This window comes from Halichoeres trimaculatus, unplaced genomic scaffold (genome assembly GCF_033239565.1).
Source record: "Halichoeres trimaculatus isolate MK-OKI-2021-1 unplaced genomic scaffold, fHalTri1.1 fHalTri1_scaffold_22, whole genome shotgun sequence".
Lineage (NCBI taxonomy): Eukaryota > Metazoa > Chordata > Actinopteri > Labriformes > Labridae > Halichoeres > Halichoeres trimaculatus.
Window position 1 is genome coordinate 2,253,592 of NW_027437200.1, and position 13,259 is coordinate 2,266,850.

General features: G+C 40.2%; 1 protein-coding gene across 1 annotated transcript in view; it reads right to left on the reverse strand.

The window, feature by feature from the left end:
* Positions 1–2,995, reverse strand: part of LOC141784449 (uncharacterized) — a 34,898-nt gene extending 31,903 nt beyond the window's left edge. The window contains exon 1 of the mRNA XM_074662289.1: positions 2,970–2,995. Within this exon, the coding sequence (XP_074518390.1) occupies positions 2,970–2,995 (26 nt within the window). The remainder of the gene's footprint in view (positions 1–2,969) is intronic.
* Between the last annotated feature and the right edge of the window lie 10,264 nt (positions 2,996–13,259).

Consider the following 13,259-nt stretch of genomic DNA (forward strand, 5'->3'; position numbering starts at 1 on the left):
CTCAGTTCCTCACTGTTATTACCGCAGCATTATTGTGGTCTAGGTTCACAGTGCATGTCAGAACAAGCATGCAAATATCACAGTCACACAAGTATTCCGTCTGCTAATTCACCATGTAAAGCTGAGCTGCTCAGTAGAGCAGAGTCCCTGCATTCAGCATCTGAGGGGGGATACTCTGCTCTTGGTGGGTGTATCCCTCGGTGGTGGTTGTGTGACTAACTGACACCACAGAGGAGGAGCTGCTTTATCAGATTACTCGAATAAAAAGAAAGGATCCTTGTGTCGTCACAACGTTTTAATTCTCGTGGCCAAGTGCCAATGACCTATTTTCAGAGGCATCAAATCTTGTTCTAGGATATCAGAAAAAATACAATATCTCATTTTTTGAAAATTCAGGGGGTGTAAGGTCTTGTTTTCAAATGTATTATATCATATGTAAGTATTAAATCAGGCATCAGCATGATATGTCCCCTTTAAGGATTTTTTTTGTTTCATAGAATGGTTATATTTTACAGAAAGGTAAACCTTCTGGTCCAGAGTCTCGCACATACTGTCGTGTTTTGTTTTGGAACAAATTTTCCATGTTCAAGTCAACTTTTTAACAGATACTTACAACGTGACGAGGTAAGGTATTTATTTATTTTATTTATTTATTTATTATTATTTATCAGTACAGTATGCAACGCAGTTGTTTGAAATGTGACAACAAGCAAACTTTTTCAGTTCTTCCAGTAGTTTAGCAGCCGTTCGTATGTCGCACAACTGACAGCCCTGAGCTGAGAGACGTGCTGGCAACGTGTAATGTTAGTGAATCCTGGTTATGTCCTACCAGTCATCTACCAAGCAGAGCTAACGTAACCTCACTCTTCATTTTATTGATAGACTCTCAAGTTTGAACAGACCACTGCAGAATAACTGTTGACTGTGGGTTGGAATAAACGATAACACAAACAGATTGGCCCCTGTGTTAGTCTTTCGCTCGTGCTCTATCTCTCTCCTGTTTATCTTTCTTCGGCTCTTCTGTCATTTTCTGTCTGACAGTTAGGCTCCAGTGTCCACCATCACTACAAAATGAATCACAGAAATCATTTTCAGCAGAGTCAAACACAGATCTCTCTTCAATCTACTAAAATTCATCAGCAGGCGTGGTGATGTCAAATAGACTTAGACGTGCAGTAAATCAATCCAGTCGTGCTCGACCCGATCAGGAACCCACGAAGTATGAGCTATGAAGCCTTTCAAAATAACCTTTATTGGTGCTGTTAATCTCATTTTAAAGTGTGGGTTAGGATCGGCATATATCTAGAAGGAGATTTTTTCAAGATCACTTAGAAACTCCACACAGCTCCTTGAGAATAGGCTGAATGAAAAAGGTTTCAGCTGGAGCAGAACGTATAGATGCCAATGCATTTCCTCAAATCATACAAACAAAGGCTGATTTTGGAAAAAGAGGCAATCTTAGAAATGTGGAAACGGTGGAACATGGGGCCTATATATAAAACAAATCTTAGAAATGAGGGAACACAGGGATAAGGGGACATAGGTGCACTACCAGGTGGGTATTTGGTCAAATGTGGTCCAGTGAAATGTCCTTTAAGGCACCTGGAACAGTGTTTAAACGCCGATAGACCCTTTTAGATGCTGGTACCCAGTTGTGCCAAATGCAGGCGCAGTGGGTTTGGACTTTCAGCGAAAATTAACTTCCTGCACCAATAGCAACAATCAGAGCCATGAGGTCTCAACGTCTGATTGGTGACGCAGGTCTCTAATGTGGCTCCAAACCAGACGTTACAGCGACGTTTATCTTGTTTTGAGCTAAAATACAAGACAACAGCAATGAAACAAACTTCAGAAACAATCATTTATTAGTAAAGCTTTTAAACGAGAAAAAAACGGATCGAAACTGCGACGAAGTCAAAGCTACGTGCCCAAAGCTCTGGCTAACGACGCTGAAGAATAACGTCTAACGGCTGGAAACGCAACAAAACAATTGTTTAAATGTCACGGTCTTGTTCTTTTCAGGGTTTCAACTCGAGCCTTGTTACATACCTTTCGTTATTGCGCAATTCCTTGCAGATTTGATGCGCTCTTTTACATCCTCCTGATGTCAGTAGCTTGCACACGGCTAACCTCTTCTTCTACGGTTTCACCGGCACTAGGCCAGAAACGGATCGACGCGTTCCCGCCACCTACCGGTACGGAGTGTGTATCGGAGTAATCGAGCAATAAATCGATCAAAAATCATTCAAAGAAATCTAATCAAACAAGTAAAGCGCTGTGAATGCAGAATGCTGAAGCAGCTTGCGGTGAACTGCTAATGTTGAATGCTGAACATAAATGACTGAAGAGTTGTCTGAAAAAGTTTGAATGAAGTCCTGCATGCGCTGAAATGCTGAGTGCAGAAATCTGAAAGAGCCTGTCATGAAGGATGAAATGAATTAATGGATTAATTATTGGGATGGATAAATAAATTTAAGAAGTTTCAATGGCTGAATCAATTTAAGAATAGAATAGAATAGAATAGGACTTTATCGTCATTGTAACAAGTACAACAAAATTGAAGTCACAGCAGCAATCAAGAAAACAAAAGTAAGAAAATGTATAGACAGTGCAAAAAGCTCCTTAAGAAAATAGAAGCTGACAGCTTGTCCATCATTCTCCAGTTCAGCCAGCCTCCACCTCCACAGGGTCCAGGACTGAGCCTCTTCAGCAGTCTGTTCAGTCTCTGTCTCCTGGATCCTGTCTGCTCACAGCAGGTGAAGCTCTTCCATCAGTTGGTGTCTGATGTTTGCTCTGTTAGCCATGTCTGTGAATAGCATGATGCGACTTTGCCCTCTGGTATTCCCTCTGTTGCTCGGTTAGCACAGCTAGCTCGTCCACCTCATAGGAGATAGATCTTACGTTCCCAATAACAATGGATGGAAGGACAGGTCCATGTTGTCACTTCTTAGCTCACACCTCCTCCTCACCTTGTGGGCCTTACACCAGTTACCATTGCCATGCTACAGGCTGTTAACAGCTGAGTTCACATGTAAACAATGCAGCCATGGTTACATGTAGGATCTCCTGACAAACAGGAGAAAAAGCAGTAAAAATATTACTGAAGCCCCCACCTCCACAGGGCCTCCATAGAAGTTTCCAAGGTTGGTCATGGTGTCCATGACCAACAAATGAGCCATACAAAGTAATGATCCAAATAATAAAGGATAATCAAAGGAATGAATTAAAATTGCGGAAAAACATCTGTGGAAATAATGAGCTGTCTAAGGGAAATGGAAGTCTGATCTCTGATATGCTGTTAAAGTGTGATACTCTGTGTCCTTTGTGTGTTTTTACTCATGTAAGCCTATCAGCTGAGGCTCATCTGGAGCCAGATGTTGACATGGTGATCAGTGTTTACCACTTGCCATCACAAAACTGGTTGAGTCTGTTGATTCCGAACACATTCCAACTCAAATCATAGTCTTAAACTGCCTGCAGATCTAACAAAATGGTAGAAGTGACCCGAAAACGTCTGGACCTTATGAATCCCCAGACCCAGAGGAAGTTATCCATATAAGTTTTGTGTCTATAGTCCCAGAAATGTGGTCGTGACGACAAGAGACAAATGAGTGATCCCCCACTGATCTCTGAGCAAACCCCTCAGGAATTAACATAGGAGAACATGGGGTGTTTTTTAACTTTTCCTGACAGTTGGCCATTTTGTGATGAAGCGCTCCATCCTTTTGCTTCATAAACCACTTTGTCAGAAGCAGGACAAGATTAAATATGTTCTGGACACCTTATATGTGTTGATAGCTCAAAAAATGTGGCAAAGGGGGCAGTTTTTGCAGAAAGTTTCCAGGTTTTGTCTCCCCCTCTGCCCACTCTGTCGTTTGAATCTCCCACTCTAAGCTGAAACATTCTATCCAATACACACCAATGTTAAATGGCTCAAAGGGCTGAAATGCATCATCCAAGAGTTCATGACAGGCTCTTTCAGCATTCTGCATTAGCAGTTCAGCGCAAGCTTTTCAGGACTTTATTCAACTTTTTTCAGACAAATCTTAAGTCATTCATCTTTGCAGTTCAGCATTCTGCATTCACAGAGCAATTTCCTCAGAAATAGATTTTCTAGTTGTTATCATTTATCTATTATCTATTATCTTTAATTACTGGAGAATCTGTGGGTCGTTGACATTTTTGGGCGTCAGGACTTTTTTCATTCTTGTTTGTTATCTGAGTAGTATTAACAGAACAGATCAGTGAGATGAAAAACCGTAGGTGGGTGATTGTCCCAACACATATTTTTAGAAATAGTTTTACTTCAGTACAATGTGTAGAAACATAATTTTATATTGGCTGCAATTAGATAACAAATATTATATTATTTATTTTTGGTCATAGTCGAGCAGTCAGAGTAACTTGTCGATTCCATCACACTACAAAAAAGGTGTTTTTCAGACAAAAAGTTTGAAACATTGAATGACATTGTCATCAAGATGACAAACACCTTTTTTGTCTGAAATCTTTCAAGTTTTCATGTTTATTCTATTTACACAGCAGAATCATTACTTTTTAAACTAAGACATGAATTGTAAAAAAAAAAAGCTGTATAATTTTTTAAAACTCCTAAATGTTATTCTTGTAGCTGTGTTATTATTCCGAGTTTTTGTGGGAAAAAAAGATTGTTGTGCTGTCAATTTCCACAGCCACTACAGACAGGTGGTCCTCACTTCACATATCATGAAAACCTGGAGTGGCTGCATCGACCTGCTGATACTCTCTCTCTCTCTCTCTCTCTCTCTCTCTCTCTATACATATATATATATATATATATATATATATATATATATATATATATATATATATATATATATATATATATATATATATATATATATAGAAGACACACCCGTTCAACTGCACGTTAAGGCAAATTCCTAATCACATGGCAGCAACTCAATGCATTTAAACATGTAGACATGGTCAAGATGATCTGCTGCATCATGGATGTTCAGCCGACAAATCTGCAGCAACTGTGTGATGTAATCATGTCAACATGGACCAAACTCTCTGAGGAATGTTTCCTCTGTACGCCTCACTCAAAGTTACAAAATGCAGTCACAGAAAAAATTGCTTTGCTAAAACCATTCTCTTTAAATAAAGCATTTTTTTGTTTTCTTGTTTGGTTACAGAGAATATTTCATTGAAAAGTAGAAACTTAAGGTTAGTTTGACTATTTTGAGCTGGATTTATACAAAGTGATAATTTGAAATGCATCAAACTACTGAGTACATGTGACTCTTACTGATTTAGTTTTTGTTAGCGCAGCTAAAAACAGTTGCTTGAAAAAACAACTTGAACTTTCTTTTTTTTGCACAAGTTGGACTGAGTCTTTTTGTTGTTTTTGTTTTGTTTTGTTTTGTTTTTTTCTTCAGTGTGTGTGGACTTGCCCACAAATGTTCCAGATTTTAATTAAGTGTCAAGTAGGTGTGGGCTCATTTACACGTGTAAACTGATCAAATGTAAACGTCTTGCTGATAACTCTTTTTCTATGATGACCCAACTCAGAAAAATTAACTTTTCAACTTTTAACTACCATCACTTGTTTAAAATGAGTGCTAATAACATATTGATGAAAAGTGAGTTGGATTCACTTGATAGTTTTAAACAAAGTCAATGTTGAGTTTTGCTGAGTAGAAAAGTAAAATGGTTCAAGTACATCCTTGATTGAAAGTGTAAATGTGAGGACAGATACTGTAAAAGGAGTGATGTTTATTCTGCGCCCATGCTGAAACAGACCTGCCCTGTGCTTTCAGCAGCTTCAACTGTGCGGACTGTCGACTCAACAGTTTATCAGAAGGTGATGATGAATATTTTCATTAAAGGATTATTCTCAGAGGAGTGTTGCAACAAATTAATAATATATCCCCTTTATCCACTCCCCTGCACCACAGGGCTTAACACTCCACCACAACACAACAGCTGACTGGCAGCTCTGCAGCAGTGTGTGTGTGTGTGTGTGTGTGTGTGTGTGTGTGTGTGTGTGTGTGTGTGTGTGTGTGTGTGTGTGTGTGTGTGTCTATGTTGGTCTTGAGATGGATGTCAAGCCAACAAATGTTCGACTTTATTTTCAGCTGTCATCACCGTCCTCACTGAGGTCTGGTGTCAAGGTGGAGACATCAGTGTGGAGTTCATGAGGAGACGTTCAGGCAAACACAGACAAGAGAAGGTGAAGCATACACTCCTTTGATGCTGTAGTTTCTTTTCTGGCTTAAAAATATTTCCACCACATATTTTTTAGCCTCACTTCAGATTTTATTTCAGTTGGAAGTTAAAAACTATTCGTGACCATTTATTGCTGCCCAAGGCCTCCTGCTGGCTTCCAGGTGGTGTGTTTACATCTGAAGCTACTGGGAGTCCCTGTGCAACGCGCCCGGTGACACACAGATGGTTTTGCTGTGCTGACAGGGAGGGCGCAGTGTAACCCGAACCAGGCCAACCCTTCAGCTGCAATGTGTCAGAGTTATAAATCTTTCCGCAGCGTTAGCGTTTTAATGTGCCCTGATATTTCGGACGGATGATGTGAGGGGTCGGGGAGAGGAGACAAGGGGCTTGGTCTGGTTGGTCAAGCTTGAATGTTTGTTCCTGTTTTAAACCATACTCAAGGCTTTGGATGCCTCTTTATGCTCATCCTTTGCCTTTTCTGCCATTTCCCACTGTCACCACTCAAGTTTTGATAGTCAATGATTTAAGAAAGGAGATGTAGCCTCTGGCTGCAGAATTTAAGCTGATGAAAAAGCGCTTTGTGCTTTCATTATTCCTGAAAGTCAGCAGGGGATGACTCCACTGCCTAAATCATAATTAAACACAGGCCCGGTTTCACAGACAAGACTTAAGCCAAGTCTAAGACTAAAACACATTTTGAGCTGGTTTAACTTAAAGTGACTTGCACAGATTAATCTTAAAATAGTCATAGATTTTGTTTGTTCTAGATCAAACAAAGCCAATTGCAAGAGGGTGGATTAGAGCTAATCCAGGACTAAATTGAGGTTTACATTAACCCTGCAAAGAGGCAGGTTTAACTTCAGCGTAGTACCCTTAGTCCCCTTAGTTTGTGAAAGGGAGCACACTTTGGGAACATGGAGTATTTGGAATATTTAAATGAAGACCAATATCTGCTGCAGAGGCCAGCCAGACTAACTTGTGGATTGGAGTAATCCAGTGAATCAGTTTGGTGAAATGAATTACAAAGAAGATGTATTGGACTTAGACCTTCCTCCATGTCTTTGAGAGGAAGGCCTGTACCCAGTTCTCTCCAAATTCTGATCATTTTGAGGTTCTCAGCATCCCAAGCACTCCTCTTCTTGTGTTTAATGGCAGCAGTATGGCTTTTACTTTCAATGACAGTATGATTTCCCACAATTTTTTTAGGTAGAGTTGTTTCAAACTCAGTAAAGTTCTTTAAAAACATTTTTCTGGCTTCACTCATGTTTGGCGTCAAAATTCCCTTCAGCAAAGCTGCCCTTAATTCCATTCCAGGTTTTTATAATCACCGTTAGGCTGATGGGCTGTGCTCCCAATTAGGCTAATGAGAATTGACACGGGTGTTGTCACTGAAGCTAACTCCAGGACTTCATAGTCTGGGACTAACTAAAACAAATGTAAGCTACACTCATGCAAGCTACTTAAATGACCCAGCTTTACTAGTCTAACTTAGACCTTCTCCTGGCATAATGTAAGCCTTGTTTGTGAAACCAGGCCATATTGTTTTTCACTGTGTTGTTTCTTATTAACTGTATTTCAATTAATTGTGGTGACCTTAAGTGTTAAGAAAGGTGCCTTTTAATTTTCAGTAATTTAGGGGCCTGTCCCGGTTTAAGGGTGTGGTCACACTGGCCATCCAAACCGTGCCGTGCTCAAGCATTACTGCCCCCCTGCAGCGCTGTTCCCTACTGGAGAGAATGGCCAGTGGTCACACTTCTCCAATATGAACCAGACTTTAGCAGATATCACACACATGTGACCTGCCCACGCCAGTGTGAAGCATCTGTTTATAGGAAGTGCAATCTCATCAGAGTCAGCACAATGTGACACAGAGAGCACTGCTACAACTTTAGAGACTTTTTAGACTTATGGTGTGTGGTTTTGGCTGGTAACTCCCTGCTATTGTTTAAAATGATTGTTGAGAGGAACGCTCGCTGCGATCATACCGCGTCTGCAGGCTTGTGCTCATGCATAAAGTAAACTGGGCTGAAGCCTGTCTCTCTGAAGAGTGCCAAAGCAGAGAAGTGAATCATGCCTGACCATGGAATGACTGGTCCCTGAATTAACGACCCATTTTTCTTTTTTGCTGGATTTAATAGAGGAGTACACTGTGTTGCTCTGCTATGGTGTCACACTATTATGTAGCTGATCTTGCTATCAGTATCCAGCTTACACGGTGCTTACCAAGAAGGGCTAGGTTGGCTGTGGAAACACAAACAGAATCAGGCTTTACTGATCCAACCCGTTCCAAAATGTACTGATCCAAACCGGACCACTTGGTGGAAATGGGGCTTATGAACAAGCTAAGAAGCAAACCTCAGCAATGTTCTCTCTCTGGTCTCACATGCAGCTTGAATGAGTTGGCAGCGGAAGATGATAGTGACACCACCTCGTGTAGCCAAGTGTGAATATGTGTGTGTGAAGTAATATCATCAGCTTCATTTACAGCCGAGGAGAAGTTTCATCACCATCGAGGTATGTGTCATTCCAAGACGCTTACATTATACTTGACACTGCATCAGCTGATATGAGGAGCCAGTTAAAAGACTGTTTCTATTCTAAGAGTCTAAAAATACTTCTAAAAGAGTCAGAGTTAACCCTCAGAGGTTACTACTCTCTGATTTGTTCAAAATCTTCTTCTGCTTTTAGAAAGCTGAACCAAAACTTTCCGTCTTGTCCTCAGTCTCTTTACTTTCTCCTTTCTCACGCAATCGAAGAATCCTGTCAGTGACTTGCAGCTTTACACCATGTAGTCCTGTCCACAGTTATCACGATTAATCATGACTCTGAGGCAGGACTGGCTGCTTGACCCAGAAATTCTTTACACAACTGGATGAGCTAATGGAGTCAAACATGAAGCGACCCATCGTCAGGAAATGGCCCCACTCAGGCACCAGCACCAGCAGTTTGCGTGTTTGGGGTTTGTGTATTTTGTGACTGGATGAGCACACAGTTCTTTGACCGTGGCAAACCTCTTTGTTCTGCAAAATCAAGAAGGCGTAAATTGGAGTTCACACATCTTACTTTATTCACTGGTTAACTTTGATAAGCAATAGTCAAAACAGCGGGGACTAATACAGACGGAAGCGTTAATGCATCCAATACATGTCTGAAAGAACCTTCAGTTTAGCAAAGTGAAGCCGATGTAGTGTACAAAACTGCAGTACCCCAAATGTCCACTAGGGACTGGACCCAAAAGTCAAGTAATCCCAATTGGATCCATTTACAATGCTGTCATCTTCAGACTCTGAATCAAAGTTGTAAGCAGCATAAAAAATGTCTGGTTGTTAAGTGGTGGATCCTTAGAAACGATTCACCACTGTGGACTCAAGTATTACCGAATTTAGACGGGGTTACAAATGCTACAGACCAAGCAGCGTTTTGGTGTCATCAGTGACCATGCTAACTGGTGACCAGACGAACATGCTAGGCGTACAGCGGAGCGTCACTCGTTGCTGTAGCTCTCTCCTTCTCGTCCTTTTTTGGTCCATCTTTGCATTTATGGCTTATGTTTTTCACATTGACATCAAACTGGTTATGTTTGCAGTTACACTGTGTAAACAAAAGACCATCTATGAGCAGCCAGTAGCATGTCACAGTTAGCCAGTGCTAGGCCCAGTGTTTCCTATGAGCTGAGGAGAAGAAGGTAAGGGCAACATCCTGGTGCTGTAGTGAGAGCTAAAAAGACACGATATGGACCTATCCTTCCATCCATGGTTATGGGGGGTGTAAGATGGACAAGCTAGCAGTGCCAACCCAGCACCAGCAGAGAAGCATCATGCCAACGACTGCGACATAACTTCCAAAAATAAAAATGGGGGGTCCTCGACAAAGAAAAAAAAACATCAAACATATTCTTTTGTATGGTTTTATACCAAATTTAACCTCTATGATTGTTTATACTTTCAAAGTTTTAGACGCCCTGTCTTTATAAAATGAGGCAATTTTGCAAATCTTTCAGCCTGTTGGTAAACACGTTATGACTCATTCAGCCTCATGTTATACTGATAGGACTGAAGAATGATTTTAGGAAAGACCATAGATTTTTGTCTTTTATTCAACTGTGGTTAATGTTGCTGCCTCTAATACATGACAGTTGAGGCAGCCCACTGGGGTGTTTTTGGCTGATACCATTGAAAGCTATTGCTGTCTGATGCACTAAAATTTTATCAAAAATCAAAGGATCAAAGCAAGCAAATCTGCTTTGAATATACATGGTAACAGTACTTTATATAGATATCTATATCTATATCCATATCTGTATCTATATCTATATCTATATCTAAAAGTTATTTACTACTGTTGTAATTTAAGGCCCAACCAAAATTGAAATCCTGGCTCCATCCCAACCCAACCCCTCTATCAGTGTTTTCAGGGAGTGTTTCTTGGGGGGATTCAAAAGTTTGAAAAGTCTGTTTTTGATAAACAGAGAAAGAAGGACAAAGTCAAATCCTCTCCAGCAGTTAAAGGGCAAAGGGGAGGGAGAGCAGCAGCTGGGCAGTAAAATCCACCTGTTGGCTCTTTCTAACACACAGAAACACCAGTCACATTCCAGAAACTCAGACATCTCAATCATTTACGAGGTGTTTGGTCATATGGTGAGTGTGTAGGCTGAGTGTGTGTGTCATTGAAACAACGTTATCACATAGGTGAGAGAGAGCAAGGTCAAGGCCAGAGGGGATGGTCTCAGTTTGGGGAACTCAGGCAAACTCAGTCTTTTTTTAACCACTGTGTTTCTAACCAGGTGTGCTGTAGGAAACTATCCAGTTTCACTTAATTGGTCTAAAAAACTTAGAACACGTCACTGTTGACTATGATTGTGACTATGCTTTAAAAGTAATGCACTTTCTTCCATGTTAGTAGGCGGCAGCAGGTAGCCATTGGCCTAAATACTCTGAGTGGGGCACCAGTTGTGATGATGTATTGGTTTAACTTTTGAGGTGCAAGTTGTGCTAACATGACTTTTTATGTAAACAAGAATACTAAAACATTTTTTAAAATGTATTCCCTCCAATCTGTCCTGTTGTTTTCTCTAAAATCATTAATGTTAGAAATCAATATTGTATTAACTTTTTTTCCCAGATTGTATTAATGAAATGTGTGTATTCTTGAAGTGTTGATGAGAAATCACCAGTCTGAGAAAATATATTCAGTAAAACACAACGCTAGCTTAAAAATAATTTATGCCTTTTAGAAATCACATACAGTTGATGTATTAGCAGGATTAACTTATTTGAAATAACCATGTACTATTATGTATTATTGATAAGATTACTGTGTGTAGATGCTTCAGGTATGAAGAACCTAGAGACTGCTGTTTGGTATCCGTCTGTCCTGAGGTTTTCCAGGCGCATACTGTCACATGTCAGACAGGCCAACATGTACAGCAGAAAACACTCAGCAACAGATTTCTGTCTTTTTGAATTCATGTCACTCTTACTGTCAAGCTATTCACTTGAACTTTGCCACTCATGTCTATATTTTGAATCTATTGCTTTTCAAGGGGCACGGGGCGGAGTACCAGCCACAGGTATGTTCACTTCTCATTTCCAATGGCTTTCTCTCACCCGATTGATGATGAGCACCTATTCCATGCTTAAAATCAAACAACCAACTGCCCCCATTAGTGGGTGGAAGTGAGCTCACATTGAATTTGGGCAGAATGTTGCTGAATTCAAGGCAAACTGATAATATGTAACAAATCACGTCCTGTATTGGTTCAAATGGGATGCAACGTTTTAGTGTGAAATACGGGATGATTCTGTATTTTAGGGGACGGGACGGGACAGGTGGCCCGCCTAACCCCAAACAGGGGCGTATTTAGTCGTTTGGGGGCCCAAGGCAAACCCAGTCAATGGGGCCCTCCATGTCCTTGTAACTCATCTTCCTCAGAGCTAGACTGGCCTTCCCTGGGTCCACTGTCTCTCTCCCAGAATCAAGGCATGAGACAGTGCTAATCTTGAAATCTTTTATGGTAAATTGACAGCTTATTTGTCCCACAGTGGGGAATTTACAGAGTAACAGCAACAAACAAGAAAGTATGAAGTGAAAAACATTACAACAGGTTAATATTGAAAAAATCACAATTTAGTAAAGAGAAAATATGTAAATATCAAGCACAACATAAAACAGAAAAAAAAAATCTACTGAAAGAGGTGATATTTACAGTTACCATACTTTTTGGTACTATCATTTTTAAGTTAATGTATTTTTATTTGACCCCCTGACCAGTGAGCTATGTATCTATAAAAGAGATATTGTACAATAATGTTTATCGCCGACTCAAAAAGTTTGATTTTGAGAAAATTATCCTGTTTCCTGGGCTAAATAAAGTCCTTAAAATGCAAAAAGTCTTATATGTTTATCTCAGATCTCAGAGCAATATTGTTTTTATTTCCCACTTGGTTGAAAATAAGAAAAAAATGGGAAAAAAAGTGTTTTTTACCACTTTCTTCCTGAATCAAATTTTCAGATGTGTTGTAACATGGAATAGCCCATTGAATAAGAAGGGGGGGGGGAGTACCCAAACCATTATTAAAGATTAAGCCTTTTGATGTAAGATTTAGAAAAAAGAAATGCTTTCAATTGAAGAGAACTTCATAAATCAGTTTTTAAGAGATGCTTTGGGGGCCTTGGGAATCTTGGGGCCCCAGGCAACTGCCCGTGTTTGCCTAATTGTAGCTACGCCCCTGACCCCAAGTAAGCTTACATGCCATTTCCAAATGAGCCACTCGATGCTTCAAAACAAGTGGGCGAACAATTTTGTTCATGTCTGTGAATACGTGGCAAAACAGCCAACTTTTGTGTAATGAATCACAAAGGTAAATGAGCAAGCCCTGAAAGCTAGCTACTATTTTGCTGAACTTGTTTCTAAATCCAAAATGTTGCAGATGGTAACAGTGTCACTAATACCACCTGCCTACAAAGCTATTGTTAAGGAGGCTCTGACCCAGTAAAAGAAGACACCACATTGTTATTCGGCTACAGTGTTGTTTTAAAATAATTTTGCT